Genomic DNA, 20,575 nt, shown 5'->3' with positions numbered 1-20,575 from the left:
TTATACATGTGTTCCTCTGTTGTAGACTACCGACAGATTATTTATACATGTGTGACACTGTTGTAGACTACCCACAGATTATTTATACATGTGTGACTCTGTTGTAGACTACCCACAGATTATTTATACATGTGTGACTCTGTTGTAGACTACCCACAGCTTATTTATACATGTGTGACACTGTTGTAGACTACCCACAGATTATTTATACATGTGTTACTCTGTTGTAGACTACCGACAGATTATTGATACATGTGTGACACTGTTGTAGACTACCGACAGATTATTTATATATGTGTGACACTGTTGTAGACTACCCACAGATTATTGATACATGTGTTACTCTGTTGTAGACTACCGACAGATTATTTATACATGTGTGACTGTTGTAGACTACCCACAGATTATTTATACATGTGTTACTCTGTTGTAGACTACCGACAGATTATTTATACATGTGTTACTCTGTTGTAGACTACCGACAGATTATTTATACATGTGTTACTCTGTTGTAGACTACCGACAGATTATTTATACATGTGTGACTGTTGTAGACTACCCACAGATTATTGATACATGTGTTACTCTGTTGTAGACTACCGACATATTATTGATACATGTGTTACTCTGTTGTAGACTACCGACAGATTATTTATACATGTGTGACCGTTGTAGACTACCCACAGATTATTTATACATGTGTGACACTGTTGTAGACTAGCCACAGATTATTGATACATGTGTTACTCTGTTGTAGACTACCGACAGATTATTTATACATGTGTGACTGTTGTAGACTACCCACAGATTATTTATACATGTGTTACTCTGTTGTAGACTACCGACAGATTATTTATACATGTGTGACTCTGTTGTAGACTACCGACAGATTATTTATACATGTGTGACTCTGTTGTAGACTACCGACAGATTATTTATACATGTGTTACTCTGTTGTAGACTACCGACAGATTATTTATACATGTGTGACTCTGTTGTAGACTACCGACAGATTATTTATACATGTGTTACTCTGTTGTAGACTACCGACAGATTATTTATACATGTGTGACACTGTTGTAGACTACCGACAGATTATTGATACATGTGTGACTCTGTTGTAGACTACCGACAGATTATTGATACATGTGTGACTCTGTTGTAGACTACCGACTGATTATTTACACATGTGTGACACTGTTGTAGACTACCGACAGATTATTTATACATGTGTGACTCTGTTGTAGACTACCGACAGATTATTTATACATGTGTGACACTGTTGTAGACTACCGACAGATTATTGATACATGTGTGACTCTGTTGTAGACTACCGACAGATTATTTATACATGTGTGACTCTGTTGTAGACTACCCACAGATTATTGATACATGTGTGACTCTGTTGTAGACTACCCACAGATTATTTATACATGTGTGACTCTGTTGTAGACTACCCACAGATTATTTATACATGTGTTACTCTGTTGTAGACTACCGACAGATTATTTATACATGTGTTACTCTGTTGTAGACTACCGACAGATTATTTATACTGTTTATCATCAGACATAAGGCTGGTAGGTACTGGGTTCGCAGCCCGGTACCGGCTCCCACCCAGAGCGAGTTTTAACAACTCATTGGGTAGGTAGGTGTAAGACCACTACACCCTCTTTTCTCCCAATAACCACTAACAACTAACCCACTGTCCTGGACAGACAGCCCAGATAGCTGAGGTATGTGCCCCTCACAGTGTGCTTAAACCTCAAATGGATGTAAGCATAAAAATAAGTAAAAATGAAATGAATACTGTCTATACTGTTAGGTTACTTATAAACAAACACAAGGTTACACATCCAATATCACAGGCTCTGGAAAAAAGAAAGAAAAGAAATTCGTCATTTATGTATCTTGTGTTACATTAAACTAACTATAAAGACTGAGTCAAAAATAAAACTTTTATATTAACAGATGTTTTATTCTCTTGCCACAACAGTAAATTGCTTACACAGACAGAGTTGGCACAGCAACTCATACTGATAGTTTCTGATTAGAATGACATACCTCGGTGGTGTAGTCCTTACACAGACAGAGTTGGCATCACAACTCGTACTGATAGTTTCTGATTAGAATGACATACCTCGGTGGTGTAGTGCTCAAGTCATCAGACTTGAGGCTGTTTGGTACTGGGTTTGAATCGCGGTACCGGCTCCCACCCAGAACAAGTTTAACGACTCAGTGAGTAGGCCCGTATACAGATTTTGTCTCGTTCACTAACCTGAGTCCTGTTTTACAAAGCCATCTTAACCGTAAGATACACCTTAAGTGCATAAGGTAGCTTTGCCTTATATCAAGGTGTGACAAATCCACTAGCCTTTGGTTTGGGCTTGTGGCTCCGTATTCATAAACGTACTTCAGTCAATGTATGATACCTAAATACATACTTTAAAAAAAAAGTAAAGTTTGTTTTATTTAACGACGCCACTAGAGCACATTGATTTTTTATCTCATTATCAGCTATTGGACGTCAAACATATGGTCATTCTGACACTGTTTTTTAGAGGAAACCCACTGTCGCCACATAGGCTACTCTTTTATGACAGGCAGCAAGGGATCTTTTATTTGCACTTCCCACAGGCAGGATAGCATAAACCGTGGCCTTTGTTGAACCAGTTATGGATCACTGGTTGGTGCAAGTGGTTTACACCTACCCAGTGAGTCTTGCGGAGCACTCTCTCAGGGTTTGGAGTCGGTATCTGGATTAAAAATCCCATGCCTCGACTGGGATCCGACCCCAGTACCTACCAGCCTGTAGACCGATGGCCTAACCACAATGCCACCGAGGCCGGTAAATACATACTTAAAGTACATCTAGATAAGTATCATACATTCACTTAAGTATGTTTATGAATATGGAACATGGAAACTATCAACTGTATTACCATAACACACAAACTTACATAATCAGCTAAAGCAAATGGTCTACACAATCTAAGTCGATGATCCATGCAAACTGTCGTTCACCTGTTAATGTGTTGAGAAGTCGAGACACAACAACGATAAAGATAACAATAAGTAATGTCTGTCAATATAAGCTGTGTGCTGTAACGTACTCTGTTATTTGTTATGTCTGCCACACATAGAGACTTCCAGGAACAGATTTAGAAAGTCAACACTGTCTAACCCGACTCACAAATTGAGCTGTACTTAACCATACAATAATTAAATTTACATTACATTCATTTTCTATTTAACGTCATTTCATTGGTCCAGCCATAGGAATGTGTTTTTGTTCATTCGATGAATGTAAAAATAATGTAGTTTGTTTGATTAATTAATCATCGGCTACTGGATGTCAAACATTTGGTAACTTTGACATAATATAGTCTCATAGAGAGGAAACCTGCTACATGTCTCCATTAGTAGTGAGGGATGTTTTACAGGCACCATCCCACAGACAGGATAGCACATACTAACACCTTTGTTATACCAGTCGTGGTGCACTGGTTGGAACGAGAAATAGATCAATGGGCCCACCAATGGGGATTGATCCCAGACTGACTGCGCATCAAGCAAGCACTTTACCAGTGGACTACATCCGCCTCCACAGTTTATTTACCCAATCTATTACTTACTGTAATTGGAAAACTATTCTTTCACTTTGTTTTCATTGAAAAACACACTTATTGGTTCAATACACCATCTTATTGAGATATTTAGTGCTTTCTAACCAGTGACCATGACATTGGCAACACACACTTATTGGTTCAATACACCATCTTATTGAGATATTTAGTGCTTTCTAACCAGTGACCATGACATTGGCAACACACACTTATTGGTTCAATACACCATCTTATTGAGATATTTAGTGCTTTCTAACCAGTGACCATGACATTGGCAACACACACTTATTGGTTCAATACACCATCTTATTGAGATATTTAGTGCTTTCTAACCAGTGACCATGACATTGGCAACACACACTTATTGGTTCAATACACCATCTTATTGAGATATTTAGTGCTTTCTAACCAGTGACCATGACATTGGCAACACACACTTATTGGTTCAATACACCATCTTATTGAGATATTTAGTGCTTTCTAACCAGTGACCATGACATTGGCAACACACACTTATTGGTTCAATACACCATCTTACTGAGATATTTAGTGTTTTCTAACCAGTGACCATGACATTGGCAACACACACTTTGGCAAAGGTTCAAAATGTTTGCATTTATGAATGAGTTTCCAGTATTGATGGGATTCTTTTTTTACTGTCCTATTGTTTCCTGTAAATTATAGAAACTGTCTGGTGGCAACATTTACAGTCAAACAATGGTGGAATAACAATATGGAGTACACACAAGAGTACATATAGCATCATAGGTCATGTTGAACTGTTAATAATGTCTTGTTATATGTCGAATTTGCTTTTCAAAATAAAATACGGACAGAAAGACAGACAGACAGACAGACAGATTCATAAATACTTTAGTTATATAAAGAATTCATTTGAAACAGGGGAAGAAAACAGTTTGTATGTATTGTCTCACCTTAGAGCAAATAACCTACACAGACTGAGTAAACTCACACCACCCACATTAAACTTGTAACTGGACAATAAAAATTAATGTCGCGGAGTAGTTCTCCTGCACTAAAATGAAGCATAAAAATATTAAGTACTAGCCAGTGTTTTATATATATATATATTTCCCATCACAACACCAAAGGTCTTTCAATGCTTATGGTAACGCTAATTACTTTAGAATTATTTCTTTTTTTACAGGCATTAGTTAGTAAATGTGCATGCACATAGTTCGTAAAATGGACGCAAAATGAAACACCTTCACACTGTGTTGATACTTTCCTAAGAAAACATGTGGTATATATACAAAACCAGCTGTCTATAACGAAGTGCAACAACATGTGCTTGAATTTCACAAGGAAGTGAAACGCTCAACCAATATAAACTTGCTGTACATATTGTAATGTAATGAAATCTGTTTGTAAGGTCCAAACAACCTCATAAAAAAAACATGCCAGGGGTCAAAATTGGCCAAAATACCTACCAGACATTTTGTCTGACAAGCTGAACATTCTACCAGCTCGAATCATAATTTGCCGGACCAAATAGGGTTATATAATTATTCTAATTATTAAAAGACTTATGATGTCTATAAAGAATAATACATGAGTGGCCGCTAGATACCATTTATCTCACGAGTTATTTTAAAATGTATCTAACGAGCAAAAAACGACTTTGCTACATTTTTAAACAACGAGTTGTGAGATTGAAGGTATCTAACAGACACAAGTGTATTATTCTATTTCTTACATATCCTCAAAAATCAGGTTTAAAAAAAAAAAAAAATTAACATCTTTATTGACTAAAAGATATTTACAACCCATTGAACTTGTAGCTGACTTAGGCATCAGACACATGATTGTCAGGTTAACTATACATCACAGTGTAATCGATTTCCATCATGCTGTTTTTTTATTGGATGTATGGCATTGGTGACCTGGTCATCACCTATGAGCAGTCAGAACCGGTAGTACGTATGTCTTGAAATTGTTAACACACGTACTATGTATTATGAAAAATAACACAAAGTGTTCTGACCAATGGGTGTGTAAGAAAATAAAATATACAATGTAAGGCTTAATTTCCATTGACATACATTTGTTGATGTTGTTGCTGTTTATTGGGGTTTTTTAGCCTCTAGTGTGTCTGAGCAGTCTAATCATCATTTGTTTTGTTAACAATAATGAACACCAAAGTGTGAGTCTAGCAAAAAGCTTGTGCAATTCTACCTTTAAAGGGATATACCCTTATTTTTTAAACACTAAGGCATATTTTTGACTATTATAGTCATTTCTGATAACTGAAATCACACTTTAGTTAGATTTTATGGTTTCGATTAGCAATGTCCGTATATACGAAGTGTTTTTGGTCCTCCTGGTGTTTTTAATATCACAAAATGCATTTCTCATATTTTCAAAAATGCACATGTGTCTGAGAAGTAACAGTTATGGAGTCGAGTCGAGTTTTAGTCTATTTTTAGAGGATATTTTACCATTTCAAAGTCACAGACTCATGTTTCACTCAATTGTAACTTTATCCAAATGTTTTACAGGGTTGTAGATTAACTAAACATAGTGTTAATTTTCACGGGTTGAAACTAGGGTCTGACCCTTCAACTAAACGTAGTGTTAATTTTCACGGGTTGAAACTAGGGTCTGTCCCTTCAACTAAACTTAGTGTTAATTTTCACGGGTTGAAACTAGGGTCTGTCCCTTTAACTAAACATAGTGTTAATTTTCACGGGTTGAAACTAGGGTCTGTCCCTTCAACTAAACATAGTGTTAATTTTCACGGGTTGAAACTAGGGTCTGACCCTTCAACTAAACGTAGTGTTAATTTTCACGGGTTGAAACTAGGGTCTGTCCCTTCAACTAAACGTAGTGTTAATTTTCACGGGTTGAAACTAGGGTCTGTCCCTTTAACTAAACTTAGTGTTAATTTTCACGTGTTGAAACTAGGGTCTGTCCCTTTAACTAAACTTAGTGTTAATTTTCACGAGTTGAAACTAGGGTCTGTCCCTTTAACTAAACTTAGTGTTAATTTTCACGTGTTGAAACTAGGGTCTGTCCCTTTAACTAAACTTAGTGTTCATTTTCACGGGTTGAAAATAGGGTCTGTCCCTTTAACTAAACATAGTTTTAATTTTCACGTGTTGAAACTAGGGTATGTCCCTTTAACTAAACATACATGTAGTGTTAATTTTCATGGGTTGAAACTAGGATCTGTCCCTTTAACTAAACTTAGTGTTAATTTTAATGGGTTGAAACTAGGGTCTGTCCCTTTAACTAAACTTAGTGTTAATTTTCACGGGTTGAAACTAGGGTCTGTCCCTTTAACTAAACTTAGTGTTAATTTTCACAGGTTGAATCTAGGGTCTGTCCCTTTAACTAAACTTAGTGTTAATTTTCACGGGTTGAATCTAGGGTCTGTCCCTTTAACTAAACTTAGTGTTAATTTTCACGGGTTGAAACTAGGGTCTGTCGCTTTAAACCAATGTCCCTTTAATCTCTGTGTACTGTATTATCGATTATTTCAGTGGCATTTTGTTTCACCCCTGTATTAAAAATGAGATTTAATCTATATAAATTATATATATATTAAATCTTCTTTTTAACACAACTTTTTCATTTACACAGAACTGTTTTCCAAAAAATTATATTCGAGTTGGTATGTGTTTAAAACTTAATAATATGTTGTATGAAGTTTAACTTTATTCATTAAGGGGTGTTCTCATTATGCAATTACTTGCACCGACTTGTCGCATGTTATCAAATTGGAACGACAGTAGTCTTATACACATACAGTTAGTTAAAGTTTGTTTTGTTTAACGACACCACTAGAGCACATTGATTTATTAATCATCGGATATTGGATGTCAAACATTTGGTAATTTTGACATATAGTCTTAGAGAGGAAACCCACAACATTTTCCCTTTAGTAGCAAGGGATCTTTTATATCCACCATTCAACAGACAAGATAGCACATACCACAGCCTTTGATATACCCGTCGTGGTGCACTGGCTGGAATGAGAAATAGCCCAATGGGCCGACGGGGATCGATCCCAGAGTGACTGCGCATCAAGCGAGCGCTTTACCACTGGGCTACATCCCACCCCAGATACGATTAGAGTCACTGTGATAAATCACATGCCACAAGACAGTGCGACTAATCACTTAATAAGAACGCCCCTTTATAGAGTTACATCGCAATTCATCACATGCGACTAATCACTTAATGAGAACGCCCCTTTATAGAAAGAAAGAAAGAAAATGTTTTATTTAACGACGCACTCATTTTATTTACGGTTATATGGCGTGAGACGTATGATTAAGGACCACAAAGATATTGAGAGAGAAAACCCGCTGTCACCACTTCATGGGCTACTCTTTTCGATTAGCAGCAAGGGATCTTTTATATGTACCATCCCACAAACAGGGTAGTACATACCACGGCCTTTGATATACCAGTTATGGTTCACTGGTTGGAACGAGAAATAATCGAAATGGGCCCACCAACGGGGATCAATCCCAGAGTGACTGCGCATCAAGCGAGTGCTTTACCACTGGGCTACATCCCACCCCAGATACGATTAGAGTCACTGTGATAAATCACATGCCACAAGACAGTGCGACTAATCACTTAATGAGAACGCCCCTTTATAGAGTTACATCGCAATTCATCACATGCGACTAATCACTTAATGAGAACGCCCCTTTATAGAGTTACATCGCAATTCATCACATGCGACTAATCACTTAATGAGAACGCCCCTTTATAGAGTTACATCGCAATTCATCACATGCGACTAATCACTTAATGAGAACGCCCCTTTATAGAGTTACATCGCAATTCATCTTAATGAGAACGCCCCTTTATGAGTTACTATTCATCACATGCTTAATGAGAACGCCCCTTTATAGAGTTACATCGCAATTCATCACATGCGACTAATCACTTAATGAGAACGCCCCTTTATAGAGTTACATCGCAATTCATCACATGCGACTAATCACTTAATGAGAACGCCCCTTTATAGAGTTACATCGCAATTCATCACATCATCACACGCCCCTTTATAGAGTTACATCGCAATTCATCACATGCGACTAATCACTTAATGAGAACGCCCCTTTATAGAGTTACATCGCAATTCATCACATGCGACTAATCACTTAATGAGAACGCCCCTTTATAGCGTTACATCGCATTTCATCGGTTTCATTTTAATGCAAACAGACCATACACATGTAACAGATCAAAATAAATCTCCACTTAGGGGATTCGAACCACAGACTCTCAGTACGTGAGTCCAGTGCTCTACCAACTGAGCTAATAGGGAAATTCCTCTAAGTGGAGATTTATTTTTATCTGTTACATGTTTATGGTCCATTTGCATTAAAATGAAACAGATGAACTGCGATTTATTACCCATATGGGCTCAAATATATGGGGTAATATTTTTTTTATCTCTGCACAGTGTGCAGATTGCTTCTACAGCCACCGATTGGCTGGCTTAAAAATCATGACGTTTGGTTGGTTGCTTGTCGTGGCCGGAACTTCACTTTCATTCATATAATGTTTCCATTCATGAGTCCGATCTACAAAGATTTACAAAAACAAATGGACTCATTTGTTTCGTAAACATGAAATGGTATATTTTCATAAGCAGCGGCTTTAGTAATATATAAAAATAATTATTTTAAAATGCAAATATAGTTGTATTATTTTGTACTGTAAACATTGGGCTATAAAAAGAGCGCTGTTATGCTATGACGTCACTTACATTACGTCATGTAATGCGTGTAATACTATATGACGTAATGGCAGATGGCTTTGTTGTAAACTGCAGAGGAATTTTTACATTAAAAATCAGTTAAAATTGACAGTGGGTAATAAAGAGAATAACCAACTTGCTACATGGAGTTATGAATTATCTGTCCCTCATGAATGAATGTTGTAAAACCCTCGCTAAAGGCTCGGGTTTACAATATTCATTCACTCGGGACAGATAATTAATAATTCCTCATAGCTCGTTAGTTATTCTCTAAGTAACTGTTGATGTTTTTCTGTTACAGAAGTTACGAACCGTCAAGTTGTACACAAATGGCCTTCCGACTCTGTATGCCTTTTCCACACCGACTATAGCCTGGCACCGACTCACAGATACTCCAGCCAGACAGAATCCACTTAGAACTAGAAACAGAAACAGCAAGAAATTATTATTAAAATCATACAGAACAGCAGGCCCTAAAAATCTAGCACTGAAAAACAAGAAACAATTACAAAATGTCTGACATCCAGTAGCCGACGATTAATAAATCAACGTGCTCTAATGGTGTCGTTAAACAAAAAAAACTTTTTTTTCTACTTTTGTTTTGTTGAGAAAGAAGAAGTGACTTCTCCCTTCCCAGAAGAAAGAGGAGAAGTTTGATAAAAATAGATAGAGGATATTTCACAAGTCTGCAATCATATCTCACGAGTCGCGCTTGAGCAACAAGTGGGATACAATTGCAAACTTCATGTTTGACAAAAAACATGAAGTGTTTTATTTATTATATAACTTTTGGCAATTTACCTTTATTTTTAAAATGCCAGCAGCAAAATAGTTCCGGCTTTCTTGCAGTGAAGATAACACTTTCTACAGTGACGATTACACATTTGGTTTAACGACACCACTAGAACACATGGATTAATTAGTCATCGGCTATTGGATGTTAAACGTTAGGTAATTCTGACACGTAGTCATCAGAGAAAACCCGTTACATTTTTTCTAATGCAACAAGGGATCTTTTATATACGCTTTCCCACAGACAGAAAGCACATACCACAGCCTTTGACCAGTTGTGGTGCACAGGTTGGAATGAGAAAAAATGCAATCAGTTGAATGAATCCACCAAGGTGGTTTGATCCTGCGATGCAAGCACCTCAGGCAAACACTCAATTGACTGAGTTAAATCCCACCCTGAAAATGTCAGTGCCTTGATGTCTGTTGTGTGATTTTGTTTTTCAAATCAGATTAGGTCCAGAATATTGAGGCAACTTTGACTTCTCACTATACTGCTAACATCTTGTCGACTTGAGCCGACTTTTGGTGAGAAAAACCTTCATTTCGCCAGCCTGAAGATTATTTGCATCTTTAAAAAGAAATACAGACAAAAAAGAAAATGTTTCACTTCTTCATCCCACCCCTAAATTAACTTCTATAACAGGCCTAAACTACAAGTTGCAATAAAAAAAATAAAAAAATAAAAAAACCAAGAGGCCTATCAGCATATAGAGTTCTTCTATTTAATTTTCAATGTAGTCAGTAGTAGACAATTCATTAATTTGTAAAGACACCCCCCCCCCCACCCACCCACCCACCCACCCACCCCCCAAATGTTAATTTAAATTTCTTTCTTTTATGCTTAGGAAATTAGGATTTTCAGGGAGAAATGTCCTCCGAGGAAGGTGAATGGGAGAGTTCGTCAAATACTGGGAATATACCACTGAATCTAGTACAGTTGACAGGTCTGTTTGTGCAGACTGCCCTACAGAATCGTATTATCAGGTTTCTAATCTAAACTCTAAAAGAACATAAGACTTTTAAATTATCAATGTTAAATTTATATTTAAAATGCTTAAATTTAATAAAATTTCCAAAAATCTCTCTCTATTAGTTTGTGGAGACTGCCCCAGATAATAATAATACCAATTTCAAAACTACCTCATAAAAACTCTAGGAGAAGATAGGCTGTCAATATTTCAATTTAATTTGAAATGTTTTGAAACAAAATTACAAAATTTCTAAAATTTCTAAAAATATCTCTCTATTAGTTTGTGGAGGGTCCCCAGAGGATCATTATTGTACCAAGTTTCAGGACAATTCAATCAAGATCTGAGATCATACAACCTAGAACTGCCCTAAATTAAAGCTTAAATTAAATAAACACCGACCTTTTGCAAGATCTGAGATTAGACAATCTAGAACTGCCCTAAATTAAAGCTTAAAGAGACAGATCCAAGTTTTTAAACACTACGGCATATTTTTCACTATTAAAGTGACAGACCCTAGTTTTTAAACACTACGGCATATTTTTCACTATTAAAGTGACAGACCCTAGTTTTTAAACACGGCATATTTTTCACTATTAAAGTGACAGACCCTAGTTTTTAAACACTACGACGTATTTTTCACTATTAAAGTGACAGACCCTAGTTTTTAAACACTACGGCATATTTTTCACTATTAAAGTGACAGACTCTAGTTTTTAAATACTACGGTGTATGTTTCACTATTAAAGTGACAGACTCTAGTTTTTAAATACTACGGCGTATATTTCACTATTAAAGTGACAGACCCTAGTTTTTAAACACTACAGCGTATTTTTCACTATTAAAGTGACAGACCCTAGTTTTTAAACACGACGTATTTTTCACTATTAAAGTGACAACCCTAGTTTTTAAACACTACGGTGTATTTTTCACTATTAAAGTGACAGACCCTAGTTTTTAAACACTACGGCGTATGTTTCACTATTAAAGTGACAGACCCTAGTTTTTAAACACTACGACGTATTTTTCACTATTAAAGTGACAGACCCTAGTTTTTAAACACTACGGCGTATTTTTCACTATTAAAGTGACAGACTCTAGTTTTTAAATACTACGGCGTATATTTCACTATTAAAGTGACAGACCCTAGTTTTTAAACACTACAGCGTATTTTTCACTATTAAAGTGACAGACTCTAGTTTTTAAACACTACGGCGTATTTTTCACTATTAAAGTGACAGACCCTAGTTTTTAAACACTACGGCGTATGTTTCACTATTAAAGTGACAGACCCTAGTTTTTAAACACGACGTATTTTTCACTATTAAAGTGACAACCCTAGTTTTTAAACACTACGGTGTATTTTTCACTATTAAAGTGACAGACCCTAGTTTTTAAACACTACGGCGTATGTTTCACTATTAAAGTGACAGACCCTAGTTTTTAAACACTACGACGTATTTTTCACTATTAAAGTGACAGACCCTAGTTTTTAAACACTACGGCGTATTTTTCACTATTAAAGTGACAGACTCTAGTTTTTAAATACTACGGCGTATATTTCACTATTAAAGTGACAGACCCTAGTTTTTAAACACTACAGCGTATTTTTCACTATTAAAGTGACAGACTCTAGTTTTTAAACACTACGGCGTATTTTTCACTATTAAAGTGACAGACTCTAGTTTTTAAACACTACGGCGTATTTTTCACTATTAAAGTGACAGACTCTAGTTTTTAAACACTACGGCGTATTTTTCACTATTAAAGTGACAGACTCTAGTTTTTAAACACGACGTATTTTTCACTATTAAAGTGACAGACCCTAGTTTTTAAACACGACGTATTTTTCACTATTAAAGTGACAGACCCTAGTTTTTAAACACTACAGCGTATTTTTCACTATTAAAGTGACAGACTCTAGTTTTTAAACACTACAGCGTATTTTTCACTATTAAAGTGACAGACTCTAGTTTTTAAACACTACGGTGTATTTTTCACTATTAAAGTGACAGACTCTACTTTTTAAACACTACGGCGTATTTTTCACTATTAAAGTGACAGACCCTAGTTTTTAAACATTGTGACATATTTTTTACTATTAAAGCCATTTTTGATAATTTAAATTAGAAGTACTTTAATTTTATTATTAAGAATATTCATTTTCCTACACCTGAAGTGGTTCTGGTCATCCAGGTTTTTATAATACCCCCAAATGTAGTTTTCATAATTCTAAAAATGCACGTTCATCTGAGAAGTAATGGTTATTGAGACAAGCTTTTGTTATCTGTAGACGGTATTTCCCAGTTTAAACATCACAGACTTTATCTTCTCTCTGTTATAACTTTATCGAAATGTGTTGCAGGTTTGTAGGTCAACTAAACTTAGTGTCCATTTTCACGGGCTGAAACTAGGGTCCGCGCCTTTAACTAATACAAACACTGACCTTTTACACGGTCTGAGATCATACAAGTTTTCACCCTGCAGTTTGACCATCTCTCTCAGCTCCGAGGGGCAGGGCTTCCCATCCCCCAGTGGGACTTGAATTACGGTGCGGGACCGCACCATGTACCCAGGGACGATCCCCACCTCCCCCACACAGCTGCTGTTGTAGGGAGCAAGGGGAGACCACCCCGACACGACACAGTCCTGAGGAATGATGCAAGCTTGGTGTTGTGGTAAGAGGGCTTCCTTAATCTTCTCTGTACATCGTCTGAAATGAAAGATATTATTTACGTTAAAAGTCATGGAGTATTGGTGAAACAAAACAAACAGGTACATGATGTGCCCGTCAGAAGTTTGATGGAAAGCCATAGATATTAATCTTTATCCTGCCACATTCTTTTTGACCCTCACCATATAACCGTAAATAAAATGTGCTGAGTGCGTCGTTAAATAAACCATTACCTTCTTTTTGACTCATATATACCATAATGAACTACCTAGCTGCAAATTTTAATATACAATTTTTCATTAATAATTAAGAAAACATTAATTAAAAACTACTATTTCTCTTTTAATTTAAGTGTATGCTGTGATTTATTAACTATTTGTGATTGATTTAAAGAACAAATGAAGAAGACGGCCAATTTTTTTCAGAATAACAGGGTGCAATGCACATACTGTCATCAACGTTTTTTTGTAATTTATGAGCATAATGTCCAACATTAACTATTATACAGTTCCAGTAATATTATTAAAATCTGTTGACATTTCAACATGAAATTACACATACACATATACGAAGAAGATCCACCTATGTAATTATAGCATTTAGTAGTCAGTTATATTATTTATAGTTATTTTAGAAAACAATTTTTAAATTAAAACAAATGCCAAGTGACGTCATTGTGATATTGCTTGATATGTATACACGTCAATGGCAGGAAACAGTTTAATGAATATGTTACAGAAATGATTCAATTCTAATTATGTGAATATAGACAAATTATTTGATTTATTTGTATCTCAGTGACCTAGTAATTGTATGCGACACACCGCCATCCCAAGTTGTTCCTACATGGGAGGTTTGATGGTCCTGTATGCATACAATGTATGTATGCAAGATATGGTCTGGACAAGGATTTACTGTTATGTGCAGTAGACTGTGAAAAGTAGGTCACAGTGACCTAGTAATAATAAGCAACACACCGCCATCCCAAGTTGTTTCTACATGTGAGGTTTGATGGTCGTGTATGCATCTGTATGCAAGATATGGTCCGGACAAGGATTTACTGTTATGTGCAGTAGACTGTGAAAAGTAGGTCACAGTGACCTAATAATAATAAGCAACACACCGCCATCCCAAGTTGTTTCTACATGTGAGGTTTGATGGTCGTGTATGCATCTGTATGCAAGATAGGGTCCGGACATATAAAAGATCCCTGGCTGCCAATCGAAAAGAGTAGCCCATGGAGTGGCGATAGCGGGTTTCCTCCCTCAATAGCTGTGTCCGATGTCATATAACCATAAATAAAGTTTGATTAAAGTTAGTGGTGTCATTAAACAAAACACACTTCAACTTTTCACTCTCTTCTTTTAAGGTAGAAAGGTAAACATTTATTTTTTGGTTTAATTCCTACGTGTATATCAACTGATATATCAAAGGCTGTGGTATGTGCTGTCCTGCCTACATGGATAATCAACCCCCACACTTCTCAATGCACCTCAAGCATATACCACGGCCAGTATCTCAGTTGTGTGCGAAGGGCGGGATGTAGCCCAGTGGTAGAGTGCTTGCTTGATGCACATTTGGTCTGGGATCGATCCCCGTTGGTGGGCCAATTTGATTTAACTATTTCTCGTTCCAGACAGTGCACCATGACTGATATATCAAAGGCTGTGGTATGTGCTATCCTGTCTGTGGGATGGTGCATATGCTACTAATGGACAAAATAAGCAGTTTCCTCTCTAAGACAATGTGTCAAACTTAACAGATGTTTGCCATCCAATTGCCATTGATTAATAAATAAATATGCTCTAGTGGTGTCATTAAACAAAACAAACTTACTCTCTTCTTTTAATATAGAAAAGTAAAAATGTATTTTCTGGTTTAATTGCTACACAGGCTAATTTTATAAAAAAATATCACATTGGCGTAAACATTTTTATACATACCTATGATTACAGAAGTGCCGGGAATTGATTAGAAAGCCACCATCAATCATAAAAGATAATGGGTTTCTAACAGGCAAATCATCTTTTGATGACACGGTCGGTTATTAAAGAAAGTTTAATGTCGGTTAATATATTACAATTTACGTGAAGGATTCAAAATCATATATAAAACTAATTGGAATGTTAGATGTACCGTGGATCCTGAAATTAACGTGTCCCTAAATTAATGCGAGTGACGGTGGGCAGACTAAAATGTGACATGAAATTAATACGAGTGGCCTCCCTTTGAAATATTACTTTTCTAACACCACACGTCTGTGTAATTTTCAGTTAAATCCAAGTTACAGGCGTCTTCAATGAGATCAACTCACTAACATGTCTGTGTACACATCAATTAACATGTTTAGTCCATAGTGTTTTTGGTGAGATCAGTTCAAAGCATATTTTCGTGGCAATCATTTACGTAAGGTGTATAGTTACCTACATCTGGCTAAACATTAGCATACATGTACCATTACAACTGTACGCCAACACAGTTGCAGGGAACGTGAACAGTAAAGACAAAGAAAAGATTGACTGCTATATTAGCCCAGTCCTGCGCACTGGATCGTGTCAGCTTTTGACAGGGTGGCCAAAGACCCTGCAATTGTCACATGTGGCTGGCATCTTGCTGGACTATTGGACCATTAATCTGTCTCGTCTATGATGAATGGTGCTTCAGTTGTTTTATAAATGTATTAGAATTTTAATTTTTGTTTGTTTTAATAGCGTGTGACACACGACTTGCTGGACTATTCGACAATTAGTCTGCCTATAATAAATTCTTTTGTAGTTCCGTTTTATAAATATACTAGAATTTAACATTTTTGGGGGGACACATATACACAACAGAAATAAGTGCATAATCTAATTAATGTGAATAACACAAACTCGCATTTTTCGCATTAATGTTATAATCGCATTAATTTCAGGATTTACAGTATATAAAACTAATTGGAATGTTAGTATCGAGGGGAGGGGAGGGGAAAGGAGAGAGTGAGAGAGTGAGTGAGAGATGGGGAGGGAGGGATGGGGAGAGAGACACACAGACAGAAAGACAGAGAGACAGAGAAAGAGAGACAGACAGACAGAGAGAGAAAAAAGGGTGGAGGAAGAGGAAGGAAGAGAGAGATGGGAGGAAGAGAGAGAGAAAGAGAGATGAAGACAGAGGTGAAGAGAGAGATGAAGAGAGAGATGGGTAGGTATAGAGAGATGGGGGATGGAGGGAGAGAGAGACACACAGAGATGGGGATGGAGAGACAGACAGACAGCGAGAGATGAGGAGGGAGGGGAAGGGAGAGGGAGAGATGGTAGACACAGAGAGAGAGAGAGATGGGGAGGGTAAGAGAGAGGGAGAGATATGGAGGGAGAGACAGACAGACAGAGAGATTGGGAGGGAGAGGAAGGAGGGGAAGGAAGAGTAAGAGATGGGGAGGGAAAGAAAGATACAGACAGATGGGGAAGGAGAGAGACAGACAGACAGAAGACAGAAAGATGGGGAGGGAGAGAGGGGGAGGGAGGGGGATAGAGAAGAGAGCCACATGTCTCCTACCAAAATGCCATCCCAAAATGATCTATTTTTGGTCAGTGACTGAAAATAGAGAAATGTTTCCGGTTATCATATCCTCAAAACACAGTTTACCGTAGACAGTAGAGTGCATTCTGTATATCACTGTGTAGTAGTCAACTCTATTTTTTTTAATGTCTTTAATCTTTTATTTAACGATGCACATTTTATTTACGGCTATATGGCGTCAGACATATGGTTAAGGACCACACAGATATTGAGAGAGAAACCCGCTGTCGCCACTTCATGAGCTACTCTTTTCGATTAGCAGCAAGGGTTCTTTTATATGCACCATCCTACAGACAGGGTAGTACATACCACGGCCTTTGATATACCAGTTGTGGTGCACTGGCTGGAACGAGAAATATCCCATATGGGTCCACCGAAGGGGATTGATCCCAGACCGACCGCGCATTGAGCGAGCGCTTTACTACTGGGCTACGTCGCAACACCAAGGGGAATTTAGCCCTTAGTTTGCCCCTCAGTATCTCATACAAAGGTTAAAACAATGTATACGCCCACTCAACTTTTATGTACAGTGAAACCTAAAAAACCAAGACACACAGGACCAAGTAAAAAAGTATAGTTTTAAGAGGTATCCGCTTTAGAGGGGTTCTGTCCTGTATTGATATTTAAAAAGGGACCGTGAAATTTGTTCCGGTTTTGACAGGATTCCGGTTTACATAGTGTCCAGTTTTGAGAGGTTTCACTGTAGCTGAACCAAACAAAAATATACATGTGTAGATACATCTCGGTAATGTCAATCTCTTGTAACAGTCAATGCGGGCATTTGTTTTGGTGAACTGATCAACGTACAAAAACTATTTTAATAAAGATTTCGAGATAGCTGAAAAAGAATAAAGGTTTACAGTGGGATAACATTGTTCTGTTCTTTTTATTTCTATCTTTCTAGAATGAATTGATCGCATGGACATCTTTAGCTGATAAACGTAGTTTCACTTTTGTAAATGCAGTATAAATATTACTTAACACCCACGATAGATAATTGCAGTAAAGAACACCATGTTGATAATGGTTTTGCATAACCAACAGACGAACGACAAAATTGTTCGTGCCAAATTTTATTTCAAGTTTTTGTTAGTACTGTATTTCTGTACACGCCAATATTTTATTTTATTTTATCACATAGGTAGGTAGCATATCCAGTGTAATCAAAACAAATCAGATCACATACATGTACTTTCAAAAACTAATAACTTTGCAAATTAGATGCAAATTACATGTAAATTAATCAGGTCACGACTCTTATGTTTATTGACATTTTAAAGCAAATGTACCGCGGTGACACTCCATAAATGACGTATGCAATCATGGGTATCAAACAAAAACATTTCAATTAATTAGCAACTTTACATTGAAAACTGTTAACCATTTTGAAAACAAAAAAACATCATGTACTAATTTATTTAAAGTAAGGATATGCAAAATGACATGATTCAAGTTTGATGTCATTTCCATTCGAAAAGAAACTGCATCACATATTCCTACATCATTCGAATATCAAGTAATGTCCGACTGGAATTAAAGTTGCATATACAGTTTACAAAAACACGTTGTATTAAGCTTGAGATTATATGATAAAGAAATTATTACCCTCGTGTGTTTCGGTATCATCAATATCATAATACAATTTTCATTCCTAATATACATGTATGATACTGATGATATCGAAACACACTCTGGTAATAACCTCTATGTATTTTCTTAGACATTTTTGGTTGACTTTATATATTGGCCTCTTCTCATAACGGCTGACTAATAAACAGCGATATACTACATTGTAGTTTATGACATCAGATATCTGCTTTATCCTGTGAAAGTAAGAATGGGAAATTTCGCAAGGCTCTGCCGAACGGAATATCTCATTCGGCCTGAACAGGATAAAACAGATATCCGACGTCAATACCTAGTTATTATTTTTGTCCTGCAGACCATAAAAATTACGGGAAAAGCTATTAGTTCTGTTATTACACCTACATTATACAACGACCTAGAAATCAAATGAGTGGTTTTGTAATGTAGGCTATGCCTGTGACGTCACATAAGTGATGTCAAAAGTTACATCCTGCTAGTAGTAGGATATAACTTTGCTTTATCTGTCATCATATTCTGTTGGGGCGGGACGTAGCTCAGTGGTACAGCGCTCGCTCGATGCAAGGTCGGTCTGGGATCGATCTCCGTCGGTGGGCCCATTGGGCTATTTCTCGTTCCAGCCAATCCACCATGACTGGTATATCAAAGGCCATGGTATGTGCTATCCTGTCTGTGGGATGATGCATATAAAAGATCCCTTGCTACTAATGAAAAAATGTAGCGGGTTTTCTCTCTGTAAGACTGTATATCTCTTATGGAAAAGACTTATATTTTTCACTTACAAGTGAAGTATAAGTTGTTAATACTTTTCAAGTATAAGTGACTTATAAGTAAACGAATAGGATTTTGTATGCAAATAAGGTATCATTTATACAAAGTATGTGTGACATATATAGATGAAATGTTAACCATATATATAAGTGAAGTGTAAGTCTCTGATGACTACATGTCAGAATGACCAAATGTTTTACATCCAATAAATCAATGTGCTCTAGTGGTGCCGTTAAATAAAAAACAAACTTTTTAAAAAACAAACTAAAGTATATCCTGCCCATGTAAAATAGGTCACAGTGACCCAAATATTACACCAAGATGGATGTACCAAGATTCTATGGTATAACCAGTACAGAAAATATTCTCCAGAATGTTTGTGGGTTTTTTCATCTTCAATGCTCAGTGATGTGTGAAAAGTAGGTCAGTGACCTACTAGCCACGGATGAGTGACACTATGTACTACAAGACATTGTACTAGATAAAGCTACATCAAAGAGCTTAAAAAATATTCTCCAGACATTAATTCCCTCCGATGTTTACTGAAGTCAGTCAAGCATGGCCAAATCCTGATATGTAACAGACATTGAGATTCCAAGTACTACATGTGTACTGTAACCCATGACATTTCATTATCCTGCAATACTAATCTTTAAGATATAAATAGAACCAAATAGCCAGTTGTTTTGCCCTGTTATTTACTGCATGAGTTTATAGTGCACAAGAATATGTGTTCTAACTGAGTAATTAAAATACTACTTACCTAAAACTAGTCACAGTTCCTTTGCTGCCTAAACACGTTATAACCTGACTTTGATATCCAATCAAAGGAAGTATA

The 20,575-nt window shown here is 36.6% G+C and overlaps 1 protein-coding gene across 2 annotated transcripts in view; it reads right to left on the bottom strand.

Moving 5' to 3' along the window:
• LOC121385300 (thrombospondin type-1 domain-containing protein 7A-like) overlaps positions 1-20,575 on the bottom strand; it is a 156,010-nt gene that overhangs the window by 100,333 nt on the left and 35,102 nt on the right. For both annotated transcript variants that reach the window (XM_041515920.1, XM_041515919.1), the window contains exons 3-4: positions 13,576-13,842; positions 9,682-9,788 (exon numbers count right to left, since the gene is read on the bottom strand). In XM_041515920.1, the coding sequence (XP_041371854.1) occupies positions 9,682-9,788; positions 13,576-13,842 (374 nt within the window). The remainder of the gene's footprint in view (positions 1-9,681; positions 9,789-13,575; positions 13,843-20,575) is intronic.

This window comes from Gigantopelta aegis, chromosome 11 (genome assembly GCF_016097555.1).
Source record: "Gigantopelta aegis isolate Gae_Host chromosome 11, Gae_host_genome, whole genome shotgun sequence".
Lineage (NCBI taxonomy): Eukaryota > Metazoa > Mollusca > Gastropoda > Neomphalida > Peltospiridae > Gigantopelta > Gigantopelta aegis.
This window is presented reverse-complemented; position numbering and strand designations above follow the sequence as displayed.